The 27481-nt window shown below is 37.6% G+C and overlaps 1 protein-coding gene across 1 annotated transcript; it reads left to right on the top strand.

Annotated features, from left to right (window-relative positions):
* The first annotated feature begins 105 nt into the window (after positions 1–105).
* Positions 106–27481, top strand: Glipr1l2 (GLIPR1 like 2). Its single transcript, XM_076920218.1, has 6 exons — positions 106–351; positions 8050–8301; positions 10291–10394; positions 11454–11539; positions 26249–26275; positions 26367–27481. The coding sequence occupies exons 1-6, from the start codon at positions 121–123 to the stop codon at positions 26615–26617; spliced, it is 951 nt and encodes a 316-aa protein (XP_076776333.1). The 5' UTR covers positions 106–120; the 3' UTR covers positions 26618–27481.

Raw genomic sequence — 27481 nt, 5'->3', positions numbered from 1 at the left:
GTTTCTTCCCTGCTTCTCGCTGCTCCATCTCTTCCCAATTAAGAGCCCTCTGCCGACCCGTAGATTGGCAAGTCACAGGGATGGGCTGACGCATGTGCACTGGCTTGTCCTAGGGTGAGCATGGAGGCCTCTCTGCCTGTGTCTGTGGTGTGGCGTGCCCAGTCGAATTCCATAAGGCTAAGAGGTATACTGAAGCTGTGGCTGTGTGAGCTGTGGCTTCTGCTGATGGGCTCAGGTTTGAACGCCGAACTTCCGCTTGAAGAGGATGTAGACTTTATCAATGAATATGTGGATCTCCATAATCAGCTCCGAGGCACCGTCTTCCCCCCAGGGGTTAACCTACGCTTCATGGTGAGGCCAGAGAGCTGTTTTCCAGGCCACTTCTAAAGCATGGGAAAAATCAGAGAAACTCTTATTTGAGTTGAAAAGAAATTCATATTTTTAAATATAGCCATTGCCTCTCTGATACATGAGCAGTTCGATTGTTTTGCATAGGACCAATTGTGGAAGAAGTTGGGGTACCCCCCAGGGGTGCAAGTTTTAAGGCACGCCAATTCAGAAATTGTGTGGTCTTTTTTTTATTGGTTATTTTATTTATTTGCATTTCAAATGTTATCCGCCTTCTAGTTTCCCCTCCACAAACCCCCTATCTCTTCTATCCTCCCCCTGCCTCTATTAAGGTGCTCCCATACCCACTCATCCACTCCTGCCTCAGAAACTGTGTTTTAGTATAACTGTTTTTTCAAACATTAAGAATCAATATAACCTTATCAATGATCCTTGGATGTGAATTAATAGAAAGAGAGACTCTTGGGATAATTCAAATATAAGATCAGATCCTATTTTATATGATTGTTTTTTCATTGTAAATGTTTTCACACTAATTCTGCAAAACAAAAACAAAAAACAAAACAAAAAAACTTGATTAAGGTTTATTTTTTTTCCTTTTCTTTCCTTCCAGTTTTCCAGAGTTTTGTTTATTTTTATGTCTGCATTGAATTTTGTTCCCAAAGGCTAGTTAGGTAGCTAGTTGGGTATTACCAGGATCAGAAGGTATTAAGTCTGGGAGATTTCACATAATGGTTTCTAAAGCCAAGCGCAATGGGACTCTTAATTCCTGATCAGAGGAATGAGATCTGAAATATATCTGGCCTTGGGAGGAGATGTGACTCCTGAACTGACTGAAGGATTATTAATTGGAGATTTCATGATTTCCATTAAAAAATTATTGCAAAAATCTAGCAAGTAAGTCATCCTTTCCTTTTTAGTCTGTTAAGTAACTCTAATTCACATTATAAATTACATAAGACTTCCATCTCTAGAGATATGTCCTTTCTGTCTTAAGGATTAGTTCCTTCACAAAAAGTTCTGAAGTAAAACTTTAAAGGTATGTTTTTTTAAAAAAAAAAGTGAAATACATACAGCAGTTACTATTATCAAAGACAGTGGCAAATTCAGCAGACACCAACAACATATTAGCATTGTGTTTTTAGCTCTTCACTGGCTTGGATATTTTCAGTCATTTGGTAAATTAATTATGAAAGGGATTTTGTTTTAATGTTAATTTTTTTTAATTCTATTACATTTACATTTTATCTTATTTACTGTGTATGTATGCACACATGCACACTCACATGCACAAGTGCAAGTCATGATAAGCATGTGGATATCAGAGGACAACTTGGAGAATTGGTTTTGTTCTGCCCTGCCCTCTGGACTCTGGGGATGTATCTCAAGTGGACAGGTGCCTTCAATAGCAGAGTCATCTCTTAAGATCTGATGCTACTTTTTGAAATGCTTCAATTGGCCACTGTTTTTTGTTCACTCTCTCTGTCTTATGTGGTCAGTATCTCCTCAATGTTTGGGGTTCAGGAATCACCACACAAACCATACAAACAGTGATCTCATGCAAAAACTATAGAATGCACACCCTAATACTGGTCAGAGCCAGGATATAGCTGAGAATTATCTGTACTATGACAGTGGATATCTTTTTCTGTCTGCTTATAAAGGAAGATAAACCACACAGTGAGCTCATACACAACTGCAGGAAGTGCTGCCAAGCCGTCAGCCCTGACTCAAGATATTTTAGACGTAACAGTTAATATTGACCTTTGATTCAATGGGTCCTACATAAAGCTTTGTGGAATTTCTTAAGATTAGCAAACCTCATACAGGACATTCAGAACAGACAGAACAAAACAAGGTATGTAGTCAGCGTGTCTTTGCTCTGAGCCAAGCCACTTCTCTGTGTCAATGACTGGCAGACATGTTTCATCAAGAATAAGAAATAACTGGCATAGAAGAAAATAGGCGTAGCTGATTTGGGGGGAGGAGGTGGGGAAGGTGCTTCAGACACTCACATAGTCCTGTTTACCAAAGATATGTTTTTCCAACCAGCATTTTGTATTTCCTTCTCCTTGTTATTGTTCCACCAAATCTGAATTATCCCTCCTTTTAAAAACGAGTAAACACAGTGGTTTCTGACACAACTTTTATAGCTTTTGTTTCTGATCTCTGAAACATATTTCAATAGAAAGAAGAATAGAAGACATCAGACCTGTGAGCTCACATCTTATCAGTTAAAATTTGAAAAGGGTACATTTTAGGTTTAGCTTAAGGTTCTACCCTGCACTTACTTATTTTCTTTCTAAATTAAAGATGGTGTGAGTTTCATCTCAGTCTTTTCTTTCTTTCTTTTTCCCTCTTCCTTTCCCCCTTCCCAGTGCTTTCTTTTCTGCCCCTCACCAGGAAAGAGGAAAAGAGGGGAGAGTAAGAAAGAAGATAAAGGGTAGATTAGAACTGTAAGACAGAGCAAGTAGGAGAGTGGAGAGGCAGGTATGAGAGAGTATCTACAAGTGCTTTCTCTCATTGTGTAGGTTGTCTACCTGTTGAGAGTAAAAGTCTTAAACTTGGGGCTCAAGAGATGGCTTACTGTTCTTGCAGAGGCCTGGGTTCAGTTCCCCAGACCTCACAAACTTCTGTAACTCAAGTTCCAAGGGGCTGTAACACCCTCTTACGGCTTCTTTGAGCATCAGGCATGCAGGTGGTCCATATATGTGCATGCATACAAAACACTTATACATGTGAAAAACATTTCTAAAAGGCCTTAAAAAGTTCATGAAGTTTCCTCCTTTTCCTTCATGCATATGCTTTTGGTACTGTATTAGACAACCCATAAATTAGACAAATCCAACTTCTGAAGTTTGTCTTCTGCGTTTTCTGGAAAAAAAAAAAAAAAGTAACTTTTGGTCTTACAATTAGGTCTTTGATTTGTGGTTAATTTTTTGATGTGGCATAAGATAACCATCTAGTTTTATTCTTTTGTGTATGGATATGCAGTTTTCCCAAGGCATGTTTTAAAGTATTGGTTTTTGTCAATTAAATGGTCTTGGCAGTGTGTGTAGAAACCACTTTCCTGTGTGTGCAGGAATTTATTTCTAAGCTCTTTCAGTCTTCCAAGCCTTCTGAGTTTGTTTTCTTTCAGGACTTTATTCTTACTATAATTCTATTCAATGTCCCTTGAGTGTCTGAGTTGCTTTTTGTGGGGTCACACAACTTTACAGAATATTTTGTGTAGTAAGGAATCTTAATATTAAGTCTCCCAGTCCCTGGCCATCGACATTAGCCTTTTAATTAGTGTCATCTTTGATTTTCTTCAACAACATTCTGTGGTTTTAAAACCAGTTTGGATAAGGTTATTATCTTTTAATGTTATCATGGTCAAATTATTTGCCTAAATCTTCTGTTTAGTTTGTTCACTGTGAATATATAGAAATGTATGTAATTATGCATGCTAATTTTGAGGCCTCCTGTTTTACTCAAATCATTTCTAAGTTCTCCTGTGCTTAAAATACTTCATTTAATAGTTTGCTCAGTCAAGGCATGAGTCCTAGATTTCTCTATCCAAGATAATCTTCATTTGTTATATGCATGTGTGTACATGTGTGCAGGTGTGTGTATTTTGTTCATGTGTATTAGAGAAAGACCAGAGCAAGTCATTCAGTATCTTCTTCTGATGCTCTCAGCCTTTTGAGACAGCATCTCTTACTGAGTTCAGTTTATAATGCTATTCTGGCAGCCAGCGAGCCCCAGAGATCCTTCTGACTTTTTCCTGTCTGCCCCAACACTGGTTTCTTCTATTGATTTTGATAATTCTTCCATTCTTTAACCTAACAGATTCCTAAAATATAGTCCGTAAATTCACAACATTAGAACTGCCAGTGAACTTGTTAGAAATAAAAGTTTTCAGGCCCTTCCTGATCCTCCTGGATCCCAAATCCAAGTTTGGAGTTCTGTAGTCTAGTCTGTATTTTAACTGAAGTCATACAGATGATTCTGAAATGTACTGAAGTTTGAGGCCCCTTGGTAGTTACTGTTTACTCATGTTTGCCTCATGAATCTCTCCTTCCTCTGTGCTACCGTGCTGACTGGACTGATCTTGTACAAGTCTTATGTTAGCATCCCCAGCTGCTATAAGTTCATGACTACAAAGATCTTGTCCTGTCTTTTCTAGAAGACATTATTCACAGCAATCTTTCCTTCTCTCTGGCTCATGGAATCTTTATGTCCACTCTTTAGTGATGTCCCTGAGCCTTGGGGTGAGTAGGTATGATACTGGTAGTTGTATTTAGTATTTAACCATAGTGCTTTGTACGATGTGCTTTGACTAGCTATGAGTCTTTGTGTTAACTGCCGATCGTGCCTTATAGAAGTCTCTGAGTACACAGATAACAATTTAGAAGTCAGCTTCATATTGTGTCCTTCTAGCAGACTAATAGTAAGAGCTTCTGACCTTCCCACTGGTTCTTGGGCAGTGTGTTGGTTAGCTTTCTGTCAACTTCTCAAAATTTAGAATCATTGAGGAAGACAAAACTCAACTGAGAAAATACCTCTATGACATTGACCTATAGGCAAGTTTCTGGGGCATCTTCTTGATTGGTGACTGATATGGGATGTGCCATCTCTGTGCAGGTGGTCCCAGGTCATATAAGAAAGCAAACTGAGCAGGCCGTGGGCAACAAGCCAGCAAGCAACAGTCTTGCATGGCCTCTATTTCAATTCTTCCTGCTGTTTACTGCCTTGACTTCCTCCCCTGACTTCCCTTTATGGTGGCCTTTAATATGTAAGATGAAATAAGTTTTTTCTTTGCTTAGGTTGGTTTGGGACATGGTCTTTATCACAGCAATATAAAGCAATCTAGAATGGCCAAGTTTACAAAGCCAGACTTGAGTTGGTTAGCCCCATAACATTCACGCCTTTATTACACCAGTGGGCGTATCTTAACCAGATGGTCAGTATTGTAGTTTACAGGATTCACAACTATCTAAGGGCGTTGATGGCTTCTCTTAACCAGCAGCCTACAAAGCACGTTGAGGCACTATAAAAGCTAGCCGTCAAGGAGGAAGCTTCTACGTCAGTACTAGCTTCATTTATGTGTGATGAATGAAAGTGTGTGATGTATTTAGCAAGGTCGTGTGAGTAATAAAGTGAACTAGCAATAGCCTGGAATATTTGGGGGGGGGGTGTCTCTGGGACCCCTGGATCAACAACTCAATCTGGTGTTCCATATTTGATATAGGATTCTTTAATAACCTATGGCTTCTGGTTAGGAGCATTATCTCCAAACTTATTCTTTTATAAGCTTCCTAATTTTTGTCTCTATACATGTTTTTGTTTATATATATAATACTTTTTTACCTCAGGATGGTATGACTAAATAAATTTATTAAATCTTTTTAAAGGCCTTTTAATTTTTAATTTAAAAGTATTAATTTTTAAAGGTAAAATTAGCTAAAAGCTAAATAAGCACTTATATAGATTAAATATTCCTAAACCTCTTATAAAAGCAGAAATTGATCCAGATTTTTTTTGAGGTTTAGTTGGCTTCTGTGGTTCTTTGGCAAATTAAAATAATTTAATATGGCTTTAATAGAAAGTATCATGACCTCCAAGTCATTAGTTTGAGCTTTTTGTCAAATCAATTAATGAATTTAAAGCCAGAAAGCTTAAAGATAGTTTTATTAGTGTTTGAGTGGAAAAATAACAGTTACAGGCAAGCTGAAAATCTCTCAGTTGCCAGGAGGGAAGATAGAGAAAAAGCGCCATGCCTGTTAACTTATTCATGGGGCTGCAAGAAACAGTGAGGGAGCCCAGTGTGTCAGGAGTGTAGAGCTATGGGGGAAATGTGCACCAGGGACACATGACTAGAAATAGATCCCCAACAATGGAAGTGGGCTGGTGGGCTAGTGGGCTTAGGGAAAAATCAGAGGTATCAGCCATGCTATATAAGGCCCACTATAGTTCCCAGCCTCTCACATTTGTAGAAATGTATGCATTCTTAGGCAAAGCCCAGATAAGGAAGGATGTCATCTTCTTCTGCAAAGTAGCATCTTTCACATATAAAGTCATAATGTCGTAGTTTGGTCCCTAGTCTGCTCCATCAGCACTAAGTATAACACAGCATAGAGTCCTCGTCTACTTAGGTTTACTTGGCCATATATAATTTTAGCCATAAAGATAATAAACTCAAACTGAGAACAAAGGCAAGAGAAGATACAATAAATGTAATTCCTTGCTGTATATCATTCATGTGTATTAAGTGAAGCGTATACACATTTTAACTTTTTAAGGTATTTTTGTTTTGTGAATGTTTTGATACTTAACATGCATATACTATAATTGTGAGTGACACTAGGAAAATAACTTGAAAGGATGTCTGGGTTTTTTTTTTTTTTTTAATGTTTGACATGCCTTCCTAAAAATAATTTCTAAAATCTTTTTTGTAACATTTTATCTTAAAACTGTGGCAGGTTACGTTTTAGATATCCATCCAAGACTGTCAACTTGAGCCCTCTGTAAAGTAAGAAATACTAATAAATTGACAGACTGCATGGAAAGTATAAAGAACATGTATGATATGTGGTATGGGAAACTAACGCTCAGCCCCATAGACTCACTATGCTTTGCACAAAAGATAAATAATAATTTTGTTCTTAAGTAAAAAGACTAGTTACTACAGATGAGAAAGGAAATTTTAAGATAACTTAATGAATATAGGAAGTTTTCTGAAAGCTTATGTGAAAAGAATTTCATGTGTGCCATAAGTTAGAGTGTGATTGGATATATTTATTAATGTCTTATAAATAAATTTAGATGTCAAAAGGGCTGGACACAAACTAGAGTGTGTGAGTGTCTGTAAACGTCTGTGTATGCATGTGTGCATGTGTGTGAGCTTATATGTGTATAGGTGAGTGTGTGAGTGCATGATGCTTGTATGTGTGTCTGTGATGCTTGTGTGTGTATGTGTATGTGCATGTGTCTGTATGTGTACATGTGTATATGTATGTCTGTGTGTGCACATATGTGTATTGTATGTATGCGTGATGCTTATGTGTGAGCCCAGAGGTGCATGCCCATGCAGAGGCCAGAGGATGTCCAGTGTCCTCTCCGATTCACTCCTTTAGGACCAGGTTTCTCCCTGATCTAGTGTCCTGTTTGCTCAGCTGGGGTAGCATCCAGCAGGTCTTCACAATACTCCTGTCTCTACCTCCTCAGTGTTGGGAATACAGCAGTGTGAAAACCAAATGTATACTGACTTCTACTTTTATATCTGAAAATATTTTATATAATGAATGCTCAATAAATAGCTATTAGATGGATATTTTAATTTACTAGGCACAAAAGATAGAACACTAAAAATGCATATTCTGATCATACTGTATGTAAGCTTATTATATAACCTGGAAAATGTTATATGAACAAGTATTAAAATGATTAATTTAATCTTTCACTTGACTATTTCAATTACAGACATATTAATAAACTTCTGTCTTAGGAAGCAGTCATCTTATTTTTGAGGACCAGAAAACATTTTTTTTCCTACAAATACTGCTCAGGAAAAAAAAAAAAAAAACACACACATAAATAATACAAAGCTGGTCTAGTTCTCCCTAAGGGAGTAAATGCCAAGAAAATAAATTAGAGCATTAAGACAACATTTTTTTAAATACTTTGTTTTCTCTGCTTTTGCATGTGTTTCTTTTTCAGACTTGGGATGTAGCTTTATCGCGTACTGCCAGAGCATGGGGGAAAAAATGTATATTTAGTCGTAATACTCATCTAGATAAACCCCATGAGTCCCATCCGGTATTTACTGAGATTGGCGAAAATATGTGGGTTGGTCCTGAAAAGGACTTTACTGCAAGCAATGCTATCAGAAGTTGGCACGAAGAAAGGAAGAATTACAGTTATCTAAATGACACTTGTATTGACGAAGAGGACTGCTCTCATTACATTCAGGTATCTGATTTATATATTGTTATTAAATCAATAGGCTTCTCAATTGCTTCACCTACTTTCCTGTTTCAGATTTACAAGCTGAAGTGATAAACTGATTCCTTCAACACCATAAAATTTTCAATCCTGTCTGTGTCTTTAAAAGCCCCACCACTCCATCCCTTATGTTAATCATACAAGGAATAGCCATTGTCTGCATACATCAAGACCAAGAGGGTTGTTCAGAAACTAGCACACAGTAGAGATGGAAGGAAAACTCAAAGAAAGCGACGTACATCCTGACTCCCTGCAGATCAGCAGGCAGACTATGTGTCTAATAGGCTGGCTTCTAGTGTTGTTTCCAGGACTCCTGCCCAGCACTCCAGGGCTCACCTCAACCTCCAGGCAATTCCCAGCCTCCATTCATTTTCCATACTTGCCTTTACTATTTCACACAGAACCATAAAGAGCTCAAGCTCCACCAAGAACAGGGACCTTGCCTTTCTACCATCCAGTCTCAAAACAACACGACCCTACTAACTTTCTTCAGTGTATATTCATGTCAGAAATCAAAGAGATCTGCAATGAAGTCGAATTTATTTAAAACATAACATGATTTTCTCAGTCACCTTTTATCATATTTCATGTAAAACATAATTTTGAAATCTCTTCATGGTTTTTAACTCTACTCTTCATTTTCCAGCAAATGGATTCTTCAAAGACTTCTTGATCAGTTCTTTTTTTCTTTTATCAGTTTCTTCTTCTTCCTTCAGATATGAAGGCTAGACCCCTTACTGTGCCTTTATCTCCCTCCTGATAGGATGCTGTTTTCTGCTCTGTAATTCCAGCCACCAAGACATTCTTGTTTCTGATATTGGATATGCTAGACTTTTTTTTTTTTTTTCAGTAGTAGGAGTTAGTCCCAGGGCCTCACACGTTACTAGACAAATGGCCTACCCTCAGATTTTGTCGTTGTTGTTTTGGAGGTATTTTTGTTTGTTGGTTGATTTTCTTTCTCTGTATATCCCTGGCTGTTCTGGAACTCTGTAGACCAGGCTGGCCTCAAACTCAGAGATCTGCCTGCCTCTGTGGTGGGGTTAAAGGTGTGTGCTACCACCACCTGGCCAGATTTTTATCTCTGTTCTTTAATATAGCACTATTATTTCTTTAAGAATGGAAATTTTAAAACAACCAAAGTTTGTTAAGAATTGTGTCAAAAGAAGAACTTTTTCATTACTTGAAATTTTATTAATATTGAGATCACACAGAATTTCTGGAATGCCTCTCGTTACAGTAGCCTTTTTTTGGCTGTAGGGAGCAGATTTCTTGGTCTTTTCTTTTCTTTCTTTATTTATTTATTTTATTTAATTTTTTTAACTTATTCACTTTACATCCTGTGCATTGCCCCCCTTCTGGTCACCCTTTCCACAGTCTTCTCCCCTCCCTTCTCCCCTCTCCCCGCTTCGCTTCTCCTCTCAGCATGTGTGCAGCTGGATCTTCCTGGTCTTCCCTAATGCAAAACTCATACTTTATTTCATTTTGTGATCCAGCTTCCTCTACAAAAGGAAAGAAAGCTGCTGATGCCATGGTTTACGTTTGTGTCTTGCTTGCTTCTGTCTGTGGCCCCATTGTTTCTTTTTCTACCTTCTAGAAACTTCCACTTTTACACAGCTCTTTCTCATCTCTCTAATTTTCCTTCCTCATGCCAAAGACCTAAAACTTTCCAATTTAATTAGGTTTTAGAAAATCACCTTATCAGATATGACTTCACTGGCTTATAGCTCTGTCCTGGATCAGTGATCTTCAGCTTTCACCCATAATAGGAAACTATGACAATATTTACATTTATATAGTCCTGGAAATGCTCCCTGAGTTCACAACAGTGCCCTACATGTGTCTAAAAACACTTTTTGATATTCCAAATTTAAAGCTTTTGTGTGAATGGAATATAGTATTTATAGTATTAAGTACTTCTAAGTAAACTTTACATTTTCTTTGACTTGTTTCTTGCAGCTTGTGTGGGACAACTCTTACAAAGTTGGCTGTGCTGTTACTCCGTGTGCAAAGATGGGAGCTATCACGTACGCAGCACTTTTCATATGCAACTATGCACCAGGGTGAGTGGTCTTAAAGGAATAAAAATATAATGAGATATTAAAATAAAATGAGAACACTTCAACTTTAAGTTTTCCTAACCTGTAATGTTTTTAAAGTCTTTACTAACCATAAAAGCTTTAAATATATGATATTAATAAATGACTTTATAACGAACTATTTTAAATTTCATATGAAATAAGTCATACCTTGGGCAAATTGGATTTACTTACAAACTCTTTAATGGTTACCACCTATAGGAAGGAAGCTTAACGTTAACCAGTTATAACTAAAGGAGCTGCTGTTGGGTTTCTGTTATTTTTCAAAATGGTATATTCTCATATCACTAATAAAAGTTCTAAAGCTCAAGCTACGTTGAAATGTGTGGAGTCAGAATTGTTTTAGGCATACATCGGCCTTGTAACGTGAAGTCCACTGAGCTGACCACAAGGTGGTCTTGTGGACTAATATGAGCCATACAAGGATCCATTAACATCAGAGCCTGAAAAGCACTCCGAAAGTCTCTGAGTCAAACTACCCAATGGAACCTTGAGTTCTTCCTACATACTCATCATTGTGACTATTTATACTTGAGCACCTGCCACTTAGGGCAAGTAACTACACCTCCCACTCCACCCAACCCCCCACCACTACCAATAGCCTGCATCTCCAAAGCACTCTCTCTGGGAGTCCTAAGTTATAAAATACTATTAGTAACAGGGCTATAATTCCCAAATAGGAAACATTCTAACCAACATCTTAAGTAGAAACAAAGACTTGATTACCTTAAATCAAAGAGTATTCTTTGGGACTAAACCAGGAAGGGGAAAGAGAAAAAAAGAAGAAAAGAAAAAGAGAACAGAAGGAAGGATGGTAGAGAGATAAACCTCATTGTTTACTGGTTGTTTTACCCTACATAAAGAAAATAAATGAATTTTCTTAACTAAATCACCTTAAAATAGTTAAACGTAGAGACAACATTGTTTAATTAATGCCAATTAATAACATCATTAACATAAATTTAATTAACATTCTATAACATAATACCTGACTTGTTTTCTTACTTCCTGCTTTTCTTCTAGAGGATCATTGACAAGGAGGCCTTACCAGGCAGGGCAGTTTTGTACTCGGTGTGGTCCTGAAGATTCATGCACAGACCTCCTATGCAGTAAGATAAAATAAACCTATAAGATGTGAGACCATGAGAAAACACAATGGTTGACACTCCTTGTATTTTGCTGTTAATATTGACCCCAACTCTGATGCTCTCACTATCCAAACTGCAGTGTCTTCTCTGCTTTCCTTGGCCCCTATTGCTCTTCCAAAAAAAAAAAAAAAAAAAAGCCAAACTAAGGAAAGAGAACTTACAGTTATTCTCTGGAAGAACTTCACAGCTAACTTTTTAAATAGTTGCCAGTTTTATAATTAATTACTTCTTTCAAGAAAAGAATATTCCAAAGAATCCACAAAAAGAAAAAATAGTAAAGTAGCACATTTAAGAAATCTTTTCTTACTGTTCTCAGTTCCCTGGGGTGTCAGAAGCCAGATTTGACATCTCAGGGTTAACTGAGCCAGGCAGTGAAAGTGAGTTGGCAATTGGGGTCATGCTGATAACAACCAGCAGCGTGGAGGGCAGGGTCAGTGCTACTGACAGAACAAAACTTAATTATCTGGGCCTAGCAAGAGTGCCCAGCAAGAATCTGTGAACTTGTTTAATTGTTAAGGGTCCATAGACAGACAGACATATGTACATATATACATTTGGTGGGTAGAGCAGAGCCCCAAAAGTCTCATTTCACTTCTTCTCTCTGCCATTTTCTACTTCTCAGACAATATATATATATATATATATATATATATATATATATATATTGCCTCATAGATAAAATGTTACACAAGAGGGGAGTTACAGAAGGATGTTGATACTAAGTTCAAAGCAGTCTGTCATTCTGTAAGTCAAATTCAATGTGTCTCATTATAAGTTCATACCAGCTGTTTCACATGGCCCCGCTTTATGATGGTGCACACCTGTGGCCACATCCTTGGGTTTTTTTGGTTTGTTTGTTTTGTTTTGTTTTGTTTTGTTTTTAAAGTTTTTGAGGGTATTTTATTGGACACTTTATTTATTTACATTTCAGATGTCATCTCCTTTACCTATTTTCCCTCCCTAGAACCCCCCCCCATCCCATCCCCCTCCTCCTTTTTGCTTTTATACCATTTTAATTACATGCAAGTATTAAGGTCAGTTCTAGAGTGAGAGACTAGCAATACAGTAGATGCAAATAGTCAAGGAACAAGCAAGACAATAAACACAAATAGTCAAAGAACAAGCAAGGCATTAAACACAATTACATGAAGTCTCCCATGATTGTAAGTAAGGGCTCATCAGGATGACCAAAGTATCTGAGCCTACTTCCCTGTCCTAGCCCAAAGTCATTTTTTTTTTTTTTTTTCGAGACAAGGTTTCTCTGTGTAGCCCTGGCTGTCCTGGAACTCACTCTGTAGACCAGGCTGGCCTCGAACTCAGAAATCCACTTGCCTCTGCCTCCCAAGTGCTGGGATTAAAGGCATGCCCCATCACTGCCCGGCTCCAAAGTCATTTTCATGTCTGAAGCCTACTTGCTTGTTCTAGCCTAAAATTTAGATTCCTGTCTAAAATTACTTCTTTGTTCTAGCCTAATATTTAGATTTCTGCCTGAAATTACTTCTTTGTTCTGGCTATCCTGGGTTTTTTGTTTTGCCAAATAAATTTGAGAATTTCTCTTTCTGTGTGAAGAATTGAGTTGGAATTCTGGTGGGAATTACATTGAATCTGTAGATTGCTCTCAGTAAGATTCCCATCTTTACTATATCAATCCTGTCAATCCATGAGTATGGAAGATCTTTCCATCTTCTGAGATCTTCAATTTCTTTCATCAGGGACTTGAAGTTCTTGTCATACAGATCTGTAACTTGCTTGGTTAGATTCACACTGAGGTATTTTATATTATTGATGGCTACTGTGAAGGGTATCATTTCCCTAATTTCTTTCTCAGCCTGTTTATCCTTTAAGTAGAGGAAGGCTACTGATTTTTCTGATTTAATTTTATATCTAGCCACTTTGCTGAAGTTGTTAATCAGGTTTAGGAGTTCTCTGGTAGAAGTTTTGGGGTCATTTAAGAATACTATCATGTCATCTGCAGATAGTGATATTTTGACTTCTTCCTTTCCTATTTGTATCCTTTGATCTTCTTTTGTTGTCTAATTGCTCTGGCTAGGTCTCCCAGTACTATATTGAATAGGTAGAGAGAGAGTGGGCAGCCTTGTCTAGTCCCTGATTTTAGTGGGATTGCTTCAAGTTTCTCTCCACTTAGTTTGATGTTGGCTACTGGTTTGCTGTATATTGCTTTTATTATGTTTAGGTATGGGCCTTGAATTCCTGATCTTTCCAAGACTTTTACCATGAAGGGATGTTGAATTTTATCAAATGCTTTCTCAGCATCTAGTGAGATGATCATGTGATTTTTTTTTTAGTTTGTTTATATAGTGGATTATGTTGATGGATTTCCGAATATTGAACCATCCCTGCATTTCTGGGATAAAGCCTACTTGATCATGATGGATGATTGTTTTGATGTGTTCTTGGATTCGGTTTGTGAGAATTTTATTGAGTATTTTTGTATCAATATTCATAAGGGAGATTGGTCTCAGGTCCTTTTTCATTATTGGGTCTTTGTGAGGTTTAGGTATCAGCATAATTGTGGCTTCATAGAACGAATTGGGTAGTGTTCCTTCTGTTTCTATTCTGTGGAATAGTTTGAAGAGAATTGGTATTAGGTCTTCCTGGAAGGTCTGATAGAATTCTGCGCTAAAACCATCTGGTCCTGGACTTTTTTTTGGTGGGGAGACTTTTAATGACTGCTTCTATTTTTTAAGGGGTTATGGGACTGTTTAGATGGTCTGTCTGCTCCTGATTTAATTTTGGTGCCTGGTATCTGTCTAGAAAATTGTCCATGTCATTCAGATTTTCCAATTTTGTTGAGTATAGGCCTTTGTAGTAGAATCTGATTTTTTTTTAATTTCCTCAGTTTCTGTTGTTATGTCTCCCTTTTCAGTTCTAATTTTATTAATTTGGATACTGTTTCTGTCCCCTTTGGTTAGTCTGGCTAAGGGTTTATCTATCTTGTTGATTTTCTCAAAGAACCAGCTCCTGGTTTTGTTGATATTTTGTATAGTTCTTTTTGTTTCTACTTGGTTGACTTCAGCCCTGAGTTTGATTATTTCCTGCCGTCTACTCTTCTTGGGTGCACTTGCTTCTATAGCTTTCAGGTGTGCTGTCAAGTTGCTAGTGTATGCTCTCTCCAGTTTCTTTTTTGTAGGCACTTAGAGCTATGATTTTTCCTCTTAGCACTGCTTTCATGTGTCCTGCAAGTTTTGGTATGACATGACCTCATTTTCATTAAATTCTAAAAGCTCTTTAATTTCTTTATTTCTTCCCTGACCAAGTTATCATTGAGTAGAGCATTGTTCAGTTTCCACGTGTATGTGGGCTTTTCATTGATTTTATCATTATTGAAGACCAGCCTTAGTCCATGGTGATTTGATAGGATGCATGGGATTATTTCAATTTTCTTGTATCTGTTCAGGCTTGTTTTGTGAACAATTTTATGGGCAATTTTGGAGAAGATACCATGAGGTGCTGAGAAAAAGGTCTATTCTTTTGTTTTTGGATGAAATGTTCTATAACTATCTGCTAAATCCATTTGGCTTATAACTTAGTTTCACTGTGTCTCTGTTTAGTTTCTGTTTCCATGATCTTTCCTTTGATGAGAGTGGGATGTTGAAGTCTCCCACTATTATTGTGTGTGGTGTAATGTGTGCTTTGAGCTTTAGTAAAGTTTCTTTTATGAATGTGGATGCCCTTGCATTTGATGCATAGATGTTCAGAATTGAGATTTCATCTTGGTTGATTTTTCCTTTGATGAGTATGAAGTATCCATTCTTATCTTTCTTGGTAACTTCTGGTTGAAAGTCGATTTTATTTAGTATTAGAATGGCTACTCCAGCTTGTTTCTTGGGGCCATTTGCTTGGAAAATTGTTTTCCAGCCTTTTATTCTGAGGTAGTGTCTGTCTTTGTCACTGAGGTGCATTTCCTGTATGCAGCAAAATTCTGGGTCCTGTTTACGTATCCAGTCCATTAGTCTATATCTTTTTATTGGAGAATTGAGTCCATTGATGTTAAGAGATATTAAGGAAATTGATTTTTGCTTCATGTAATTTTTGTTATTAGAAGTGGAGTTATGTTTGTGTGGCTATCTTCTTTTGGGTTAAGATTACTTTCTTGCTTTTTCTAGGGTATAATTTCCCTCCTTGTGTTGGTGGTTTCCCTCTATTATCCTTTGTAATGCTGGATGTATGGAAAGATATTGTATAAATTTTGGTTTTGTCATGGGATATCTTGGTTTCTCCATCTATGGTACTTGAGAGTTTTGCTGGGTATAGTAGCCTTAGCTGGCATTTGTGTCCTCTTAGGGTCTGTATGGCATCTATCCAGGATCTTCTGGCTTTTATAGTCTCTGGTGAGAAATCTGGTGTAATTCTAACAGGTCTGCCTTTATATATTACTTGTCCTTTTTCCCTTACTGCTTTTAATATTCTTTCTTTGTTTTGTGCATTTGGTATTTTGATTATTATGTGACGGGGGGAATTTCTTTTCTGATCTAGTCTATTCATAGGCATCTCTTTCTTTAAGTTAGGGAAATTTTCTTCTATAATTTTTTGAAGATATTTACTAGTCCTTTAGTTGGAAATCTTTGCTTTCTTCTAAACCTATTATCCTTAGGTTTGGTCTTCTCATTGTGTCCTGGATTTCCTGGATGTATTGTGTTAGGAGTTTTTTGCATTTTGTATTTTCTTTGACTGTTGTGTCAATGTTTTCTATAGTATCTTCTGAACCTGAGATTCTCTTTTCTATCTCTTGTATTCTGTTGGTGGTGCTTGCATCCATAACTCCTGATCTCTTTCCTAGGTTTTCTATCTATTGGGTAGTCTCCCTTTGTGATTTCTTTATTGTTTCTACTTCCATTTTTATGTCCTGAATTGTTTTGTACAATTTTTTCACCTGTTTGGTTGTATTTTCTGGTAATTCTTTAAGGGATTTTCCTGTTTCCTCTTTAAGGGCTTCTACCTGTTTACATGTGTTCTCCTGTATTTCTTTGAGAGAGTTATTTATGTCCTTCTTAAAGTCTTCTATCATCATCATGAGAAGTGATTTTTAAATCTGAATCTTGCTTTTCTGGTGTCATAGTGTATTCAGGTCTTGCTATGGTGGGAGAACTGGGTTCTAATGATGCCAAGTAACCTTAGTTTCTGTTGCATATGTTCTTGTGCTTGCCTTTCGCCCTCTAGTTATTTCTAGTGCTACCTTCACTCACTGTCTCTGACTGGAGCCTATCTGTCCTGTTATCTTGGTTGTGTCAGAACTCCTCAGAGTCCAGCTGTCTCTGTGATCCTGTGATCCTGAGACCTTGGTTGTGGTAGCTCCTGGGAGTCGGGCTGCTTCTGGGATCCTGAAATCTTGGCGAGCCCAAGCTCCTAAGATTTTGTGATCCTATTATCCTATGTTCCTGTGCTTGTTAGAGCTCCTGGGAGTCCAGCCTCCTCTCTGGGTTTTGGGAAACTGGGTGCAGAGCTGATACCCTAGGACTGCTCCAGGCATAGGCGTAGACCAGAAGGGTCTGGCCTCATACTTGTATTTGACTTAGAATGATTGTTTTTCTTTGATCACAAATCTGTCACATGTCTTCTTAGTGCAATTTATGAAAGCTCATTGTATTTTTTATTATACCTTTACTTACTATTCTATGGGGAGGGGCACATCCTATTCTTGATTCTAACTTAATTACATCTTTCTGGCAAAACAACCAAAACTATCTCCTTAAACTTTCTCCCTAAAATTATTTTAATCAAATTAGGAATGTTATAAAGTAATTAATTCATCTAGCATTAATTCATGAAAGTTTATCTTCATGTTGAGCTGCAGGAAATTTTCCCAATAGTTTGGGTAGATGCCCAGGAACCATTAGGCTGTTTAATAATGACAGAAAAGGCACATCAGCAGTGAGAAGGAATCCAGGGATGAAGTCTCAGAGGCTGTGCCCTTTCCAGAGTGTACCCATCACAGCCATGCAAAACAATGGGCCATCTCCAGGAAACTCAACTTGCTTGCCTTTCCCAGATGGCTTCTGTCACTGAGGAGATAATCCCTAAAGTATTCAGAAAAAAAAAATGTTGAAAGTATGTCTGATTAATTTTTCTTTTACTTCTTCCAAATATAAGAACTTATAATCCAAAGCCATAACTACAGCTGGAACATAATCACTTAGTAAACATCATATGCAATAAACTGAGAGTATATTTTTACTTTTGTGCAAAAAAAAAAAAAGCATATTGAAAAAACCTAACTTCAAACTGCTAGAGAGCAGTTTCAGCGTGACAACACTTTGTATTGAATGTGTATTAACATTCCATTCTCCTGAATCAAGAAGCAAGATGTCTGCTAACAGATGGTATGCTCAGACCACCTACAAGGAAAAAGGTAACTCAGGTATTTATGCTTAAGTCTTCTATTTCTTTCTATTTCTTTGTATATGCTTTTCTTTGGATTTTTTAAACTTTTTTTTTTTTTTTTTGCATTCTGTTCAACTCATCTACAATGACTGATCCTTCTCTGTATTAAGAGTTTCAGTAGCTCTTTCAGTAGTAACTACATGGATGGTTAACCTTTCATTCTGTTTAGAATCAGTAGTTGACTCCTTCAGTTAGACTATAGAGATAATCTTACTCTCCCCCGACATCCCACAGTTGGCTTACATTCTCCACAAATACCTCAAAAATACCATCACTGATGTGCTTTTAACTATAACTGAAGAGCTGATAGCCCACATACAGAGTTGTTATAGCTACACAGCTTATCTGTTGTGTCTGAATCTTCTTGGCTCTTCATTCCTCATCTTCTGCTCTTTCTTCTGGAATCATTTCTTTCTTACATGAGGAATTCATCTCAGTAATTCTTTCACGATGGACCCGCTAATGATCAATTGTCTTAGAGTTCCTCCAGTTGGAGATGTTTCTATTTCTTCTTTTTCATTCATAAAAATATATATATATATATATATATATATATATATATATATATATATATTAACTGCTGAATGACACAGAATTCTGGAGTATTCTATTCATTTTACCACTTCAAAAATACTGTAATGCCTCCTTCTGGCCTCTATGGTTTCTGATAAGAAATCCAGTTAGTTAATTTGTGTTTCTTTATAAGGTAGATTTTTGTCCTAATTCCCAGCAGGTGGATTATGATGTTATGAATGTGGGTTGCTTTTAGTTTATTCTATGAACCATATAGTCAGCTATAAAATATGTTTTTCAGATGTAGAAAGTCTTAAGCCATACTCCTTCCCATCCGTTATTTTTTTTTCACATCGGCTCACTAGGTCTCCTTCTAGAGTTTTGTGTGACATTCACAGAAGAAGTGTTGTTGTTACCCCAGTATGTTTCTTAATGCTTTCAAGACTGGTTTTGCATGTTTGGTTTTTTCTCTTTAGAGATCTTGGGACATTTCTGTTAGTTAACCTCCCAATTCAAAGATTATTCTGTCATCTCTAGCTTGTTATTGAGCCCTCGCACGTTACGTTAGCATTGTTGTTTCTGTATTTTTCAACTCTATAATGTCCATTTGGTTCCTTTGTAAGATATGTTTTCTATTTATCAGCTGATACATTCTGTCTTACCTTTCCTTTCAAGGGTGTTTCCTAATAACTCCAATGTCAGTTTAATCTTGTCATTGGTGATTATTACATACTTTTTTCTCATTTAAGTTGAAACTTTGTGGTTAAATTTTAGCCTAGAACTTGAAATATTTCATTATAAAGCATCTGTTCTTTGTTTAAATTTGATGGAGAATATTAATAGTTTATTTTTTGAAATTAAAATATAATTACAGCATTTTTCTTATCTGTCTCAAGCTCCTCCCATGCTACGCTGCCCTTGCCCCTCTCAAATCCAAGGCCTTTTACTTCTTTTTCTTTAGTTGTTTTTATAAATTGTGTGTGTGTGTGTGTGTGTGTGTGTGTGTGTTCCTAAATACATAAAAAGTGTAATCTGCTCAGTCTATATGTTATTTGTATGTATATGTGTGTATATATATATATGTATGTATATATGTATATATATACATACACACACACACACACACACACAAGACCCAAAGGGCCCAAGCTACATCAAACATGAAAGCATCCTCCCTATGTATATGTATATGTATATATATATATATATATATATATACATATATGTAATCTTCTCCATCTGTGTCACATGTTTGGTATCATACTTGTCCAGGTCTTATTTAAGATGGCTCTGTTGTTGAGACTTTATAGGTATAGCTTTCTTGAAATTTCTAAATAAAATCTCAGAGCAGACATCTTTTTTGTCTGGCTAAAGGTATTAATGCCACTGTCAGTCGTCAGGGTTATTTTGCTATGCTGGTCATTGTTGTAGTTCATGCGCATTGTCTTTGTGTAGGACTGTTGGTGGCTTCCTTCCATTGGAAGACTGCTGGTAACTTCTGGTACCATGAAAACTAGACCTTAGGGAGGATGCTTTCATGTTTGATGTAGCTTGGGCCCTTTGGGTCTTGTGTCTGAAAATTATGTTGTCTTTGGCAATAGGAGGTCTCTTCAACCTCTGGGATACAAGCAAGGCAATCGCAATAGTCTATAATATTTTGGAAGTCTCTTGGACTCCACAGAACAAGAACTCATAAGAGAACTTCTTAGGCCTGGAATTGGGATTTTTCTTAGTCTGTGGCTCCTGTGGAAGCATGCCCTGATTAGGTCCAAGTCAGAATTTCCAAACTGATTTCTTCTGTGGGCTGTCATTCTGAAGCTCATTTTCTGTCTTTGGAATGCTCTACTACCAATGCATAGGTCTGGCAGAAACTCTTTATATATTAGCTCAGTTCTCAACATCTTTAACATTCTATTTGACATTATTAGATCTGTACCCAGTTTATATGCCTAGGTGACCCCAAAGGTCATGAACAGATGTTATTTTTTAAATTGCTTTTTTGCTTTATTTGTATGTTTATTTATCACAGTCTCTCCCAATATGGCCTAGACATCCATTTTCCAAGGACTGGTCTATGCCACCATATCCACCAACAAATTTATAAACTCTCTTCCTGTCTTCTTCCAAGTACATACCTCTTTGCAGTCTGTCTGGTATCTTCCAGTTATAGAATCCTTATTTATGTTTGAATCATGTTTGGGGTCAAAGCAGCAAGCAAATACACATGCTCAAGAAGAAGGCAGAGGGGTTTGTCCTGAAGGCCTGAAGCTGGAAGTCAGTTACATGGTGAAGACATGGCTCCTCCTCCAAGGATCGGCTTGAGTTTCTTTCTGCTGACTATTCTCATTGCCCCCTTGGTGCTCCCAGGCTGTTTGGGAGAACTAAGACATAAATGAATAGAGAAAACCATAGTAAAACTACATGGTGATTTCTCTACATTCGGAGATTCTTTTTCCTACTCCTTCAGCCAAAGCCAGAGTACTCTCCAGGGTTCTGCCTGTACCATAGAGTCCACAGAATCAGAGTGTTGAATTTCAGTGGGGAGGTGCTGGAGATGTAAAAGCCAATAGCCCTCCACCAGTTCATTGGCACTTTGAATCCTGGTGTTCTCTTGCAATCTGCTTTCAGAGCGTTGTTCATCATAGTTATCAGATTGCTGGCCCATGAATTCTGTGCTAGATGTATACTTTTATTCAATTATGGGAAAGAAAAGTTAGAACATGTTTCTACCAGAACCAGAACTGGAAGTTCAGTTTCTAAATAGTGATTATGTTTGACTACCCCTTTATCTTTAAAAAATGTTGAAAACACAAAAGAAGAAATAAATGTTTCCTCTTCTTTAGAACAGTGAGTCCTTTCCCACAGACTGTGTCTGTATTTACAGATCTCAAAACCAAAGGAACACATTTTCAAGATGAAAACATTTGTTCATAAACAAACTGAAAGAAAAAAACTGCATGATCATCTCATTAGATGCTAAAAAGGCCTTTGACAAACTACAACATCCCTTTGTGTTAAAAGTTTTGGACAGATCAGGAATTCAAGGCACATACCTAAACAAAAGAAATATACAGCAAACCAACAGCCACTAAATGGAGAGAAACTTGAAGCAATCCTAAAAAAATCAGGGATGAGACAAGGCTGCCCACTCTCTCCCAGTTTATACAACATAGTACTTGAAGTTCTAGCTGGCGCAATTAGACAACAAGAGGAGGTCAGAGGTATATGAATCAGAGAGGAAGAAGTCAAGGTGTCACTATTAGAAGGTGATTTGATAATATAGATAAGTGACCCCAAAAATTCTACCAGAGAACATCTATAGCTGATAAATAACTTTAGCAAAGTGGCTAGATATAAATTTTTTTTTTTTTTTGGTTTTTTTTCAAGACAGGGTTTCTCTCTGTGTAGCCCTTGGCTGTCCTGGAACTCACTCTGTAGACCAGGCTGGCCTCGAACTCAGAAATCCACCTGCCTCTGCCTCCCAAGTGCTGGGATTAAAGGCGTGTGCCACCACCACCCAGCTAGATATGAAATTTACTTAAACAAATCAGTAGCCTTTTCTTTATACAAAGGATAAACAGACTGAGAAAGAAATTACAGAAATAATAACCTTCACAACAGCCACAAATAAAATAAATACCTTGGTGTGACTCTAACCAAGCAAGTGAAATATCTGTATGACAAAAACTTCAAATCTCTCAGTAGAAAAATTGAAGAAGATGTCAGAAAATGGAAAGATCTCCCATGCTCATGGATTGATAGGATTAACATAATTTTAAAAAGGGCCATCTTTCCAAAAGCAATCTACAGATTCAATGCAGTCTCCATCAAAATTGTAACTCAATTCTTCACAGACATGGAAAGAGCAATTCTCAACTTCATAGGGAATAACAAAAAACCCAGGAGAGCCAAAACAATTCTCAACAATAAAAGAACTTCTGGGGGAATCACTATCCCTGACCTCAAGCTGTACTACAGAGCAATAGTGATAAAACCTGCATAGTACTGGTACAGAGACAGACAGGTTGATCAGTTGATCAATGGAATAGAATGAAGACCCAGAAATAAACCCATATACCTGTGGACACCTGATCTTTGGGCAAAGAAGCTAAAATCAGACAGTGAAAAAAAAAAAGCATCTTCAAAACATTGTGCTGGTCTAACTGGCGGTCTGTATGTAGAAGAATGCAAATTGATTCATATTTATCACCTTGTACAAAGTTCAAATCTAAGTAGATCGAGGACCTCAACATAAAACCAGATACACTGAATCTAATGAAGAGATGGTGGGAAATAGCCTCGAATGCATTGGCACAGGGGAAAGTCTTCTGAACAAATCACCAATGGCTTAGGCTCTAAGATCAACAATTGACAAATGGGTCCTCACAGAACTGAAAAGCTTCTATTAGGCAAAGGACACTGTCAATATGACATAACAGCAACATACAGATTAGGAAAAGACCTTCACTAGTCCTACATCTGATAAAGGGCTAATATCTAAAATATGCAAAGAACTCAAGAAGTTAGACTCCAAAAAAAACAAACAACACAATTAAAAAAGAGGGTACAGAGCTAAACAGAGAATTCTCAACTGAGGAATCTTGAATGGCGGAGAAGCACTTAAAGAAATGTTCAACATCCTTGGTGATCAGGGAAATGCAAATCAAAACATGAGATTTCATCTCACACCAGTCAGAATGGCTAAGATCAAAAACTCAGGTGACAGCAGATAGATGCTGGCGAGGATGTGGAGAAAGAGGAACACTCCTCCATTGCTGGTGGGACTGCAAGCTGGTAAAACAACTCTGGAAATCAGTCTGGGGGGTTCCTCAGAAAATTGGAAATAGTTCTATCTGAAGACCCAGCTATATCACTCCTGGGCATATACCCAAAAGATGCTCTATTATACCACATGGACACATGCTCCACCATGTTCATAGCATCCTTATTTGTAATAGCCAGAATTCTTCAATTGAAGAATGGATACAGAAAATGTGTGGTTCATTTACACAATGGAATTCTACTCAGCTATTAAAGATGAGGACATCATGAGTTTTGCAGGCAAATGGATAGAACTAGAAAAGATCATCCTAGTGAGGTAACACAGACGAAAAACATGCTATGTGCTTGCTGATAAATGGATGTTAGCCAAAAAGTTCAGAATACCCATGATACAACTCACAGACCATAGGAAGCTTAACAAGAAGGAAGGCCCAAGTGTGGATACTTCAGTCCCATTTAGAAGGGGGAACAAAATAATCACCAAAGGCAGAGGAAGGGAGGGACCCTGGGTGGGAGAGGGGAAGGGGAAAAGAAAAAGTGAGGCAGGATCAGGTATGGGGCATGGAGGTAGACAGGAGAGAGTAGCCCAGAGGATCAGGAGAATGAATAGAAAGAGGTAGCAGTGGGGGCTGGGGGGCAGGTGAAACCTCTAAAAATTTCGACACTAGGGATATGAGAGGCTCCCAGGACCAAGTGGGGATGACTTTAGCCAAAATCCCAATAGTGGGGAGATGGAGTGTGAAGAGACCACCTCCAGTAGATAGACATGGCCCTCAGCTTAGGCATGGGGCCACCCACTCATCTTCAAAATTCTTGACCCAGAATTATTCCTGTCTAAAGGAAATGCAGGGACAAGAATGGAGCAGAGACTGAAGGAAAAGCCATTCAGATACTTGCCCAATTTGGGATCCATCCCATGTGTAGGCACCAAACCCTGACACTGTTAATGACACCATGTCATGTATGCAAACAAGAACCTAGCATGGCTGTCCTCTGAAGGGCTCTACCAGCAACTGAGTGATACAGATACTTACAGCCAACCATTGGACAACTAATCCAGACCCCCGCCTCGAGGCTCCCAGAGGCCAAACCACCAACCAGAGAGCATACCTGGGCTAGTCTGTGGCCCCCACTACCTATGTAGCAGAGGACACCTTGTCTGGCCTCAGTGGGGAGTGATGCACTTAATCCTGTAAAAACTTGATGCCTCAGGGAAGGGAGGGGTGCTAGTAGGTAGCCAGGTGAGTTAGGAGTGGGTGGCTGTGTAGAGGAGCACCCTCTCAGAAGCAAAGGGGAGGCAGGATGGGGTAAAGAACTCATGGAGAGTGGACCGGGAAGGGGAACAGCATTTGGAATGTAAATAAAATAATAAGAAATGACATAATTAATCCAGATGTAATGCACACCTTTAGTTCCAGCAGGAGGCAGAGGCAGGTGGCTCTCTGTGAATTTGAGTCCAGCCTGGTCTACAAAGTGAGTTCAAGTACAGCTAGAACTGTTAAACAGAGAAACTATATAAGCTGGAGAGAAGACTCAGTGGTCAGGTAGCTCATGAGACAGAATACCTTCCAGCCTCCACAGGCCCCTGCATGTGTGCATACACAAGTATCATGTGTAAACACACACAGTAACTAAAATCTTTCCTTCAAAAGCAGATAAACTATATTTATAAACAAAATTTGTTTAAATAGTTAATAAAATACAAATAGAAAAGAATAATGTAATAAACAAAAACTACTGGTAACAAGTGAAGAAATGTGCCAAGAAAGAATGCTCTGTGACATTCCTGCTTCTACTTAAGGACCAACACACATGCATCAGGAAGAGAACCTACACACCATATAGACAAGGATTCTATTTTGAAAGATGTTCTAATATAGGAGTCACCATGTAAAGTATAAAGGACCAGTAACAAAATGTTAAAATACATCAAAGGTACAACAGAGTTCAGTTCATATCCAAGGACCCTCAAAAATAAATTCTGCATAACACTTAAGAGATGATATCAATGCCAGACAAAGCCTACATCAACCCTGCACTGTCTACATGTGGCTACTGATGTATCCTCTTAGTGAAAGTCAAGAATGATTGGTTGGGAAAGAGGTGGGGCCAGATGGGAGGGACTGGGAGGAGCAGAGGCAAAGGAAACTGGAAACCAGGTGTATTGTGTGAGAGAAGAATCTATTTTCAATCAAAGGAAAATAAGATGATTGTCTGACCCTCTCCACCCAGTTGAGCAGATGAGAAGGAATGTCTCCTTTCAAATGTAATTATGACTTTGAAAAATAATTAAAATCAATGAAACCCAGGTGGTAGAGTGAACCTTGCTGTCTCAGAAATGAAAATGGACCACAATGAAACATAAGAATTACATGAGAAATTAGTAAATCCATATTAATTTGGAGTAGCAATGTGGAGAAAGGTGGGAGAGCTGTGGTACTCTACATGGTTAGTGTGGGAAAGGACCTCGAGAGTGCAGAAGGAAGTGCCTCAGCTGAGATGTCTCAAAAGCTCAGTACTTTTGAGACATCAACAGCACTAGAATCCATATCTGCTTAACTCTGCATTTCTCTAGCCAACCAGGCTGACTTCTACTTTAAAAGAGTAGTGTGTACTTAGGCTTGGCTACTAGCTGGAGCAGACATCAAAGATCATGATTTCTTAGAGCAGTGGTTCTCAGCTTTCCCAATGCTGTGACGCTTTAATACAGTCCCTCATGTTGTGGTGACCCCCCAACCATAAAATTACTTTGTTGCTACTTTATAACTGTAATTTTGCTGTTGTTATGAATCGTAATGTAAGTATCTGATATGCAGGAGATCTGATATACGACCTCAAAGGGATCACAACCCTCAGGTTGAGAACTGCTGCCTTAGATTCTACAAACATAAAGACATGGTGGTACTACAATTGGGAAAATTCTCATAGAAGTAGAAAAAATTATGTATTTATAGTCTTTATTTTTCTTTCTAGGTAACGCAGATCGTGATGCAGCTACATGTAGGTATTGCTGTCTGTTTTTTCTTAAACAAATTAACAATGTTACATGAAATCTAGCTTTCTTCAATTGCCTCTTTTTTTTTTTTTACAGATTACCAGTTCTGGTACCCACCTTGGGAAGTGCCCCGCCCAGTCGTGTGTAATACAATATGCTTATTTATCCTCTTCCTGAGAGTGGCATCCTTGGTGCTATGTGTCCTCATCGTTCTGATAATACAGTCCCGGTTTCCAGTTATTTTATTGGAAACTCCGATGCCAGTTTCAGGAGAGGAGCGACTGAAAACTGAGGATGAAATAGTGATGGAGGAGGAGGAAGAGGTGCAGGAAGAAGATGAACTATAGGAAGAAGATAACCTCAGAGGAAGGAGAGAAAGAGATGCAGGAAGACGATAACCCAATAGAAGCCAAACCCCAAAAGGAAACAAAACAAAACAAAACAAAACAAAACAAAAAAAAACATTGAATGCTGAACTTTAAAAACAAAATATATAAACCTCAATTATAGTATTTTTTCATTCCTTTTCTATATTATTTAACAAATTTAAATTTGAAAACCAAAACAGTATGAATGCAAGGCTTGCATTGTACAGGAAATATTCAGCTTTTAAAGACCCAGAGAACACATAATAGCAGCAGCAACAACAGCAGGTATCTGATAAAAACAAGAAATAATTCATATTTCTGTCTCTGTGTAGGGTTTTTATATGAGCTTAAACGTGTCTGAAGTATTAAGTTAAATGAAATTGCCCATATAAGATGCTAAGGACCATTCTGAGTTTAGGTATTTGATAAATATTAGCTCATTTTTTACTATTACTATTATAGTTATCGGGAGTGGTTGTAATTTCCATGTGGTATCAAAACATCAAATGTTTTTAATATTTTATATTTTATGTGTACTTGGAAAATAGTTTACTCAATACTAATACCTCATGTCATAAGATAAATGGATAATTTCTACTCCATGGCCAATGATATTCATCAGACTTTTTGTAATACTTGTCAAATAGGTCCAAGAAATAAAAAAAAAAAAAAAAAAAACTCATTGTATATAAGCAATATAGGTGCTTCTACATTTATATAATAAAGTAGATTTTAAATTATTACTTATAGTTACTCAGTATGTTTAGTAGAAGTTGTGGGAAAAATAAGTTGACATATGAATATTAATATTGATCAATTTGTTGAATAAAACGTTAGCCTGGC

The sequence above is a fragment of the Arvicanthis niloticus genome, chromosome 22 (assembly GCF_011762505.2).
Source record: "Arvicanthis niloticus isolate mArvNil1 chromosome 22, mArvNil1.pat.X, whole genome shotgun sequence".
NCBI classification, from domain to species: domain Eukaryota; kingdom Metazoa; phylum Chordata; class Mammalia; order Rodentia; family Muridae; genus Arvicanthis; species Arvicanthis niloticus.
The sequence above is the reverse complement of the archived record's forward strand: the minus strand, read 5'-3'. Positions and strand labels throughout refer to the sequence as shown.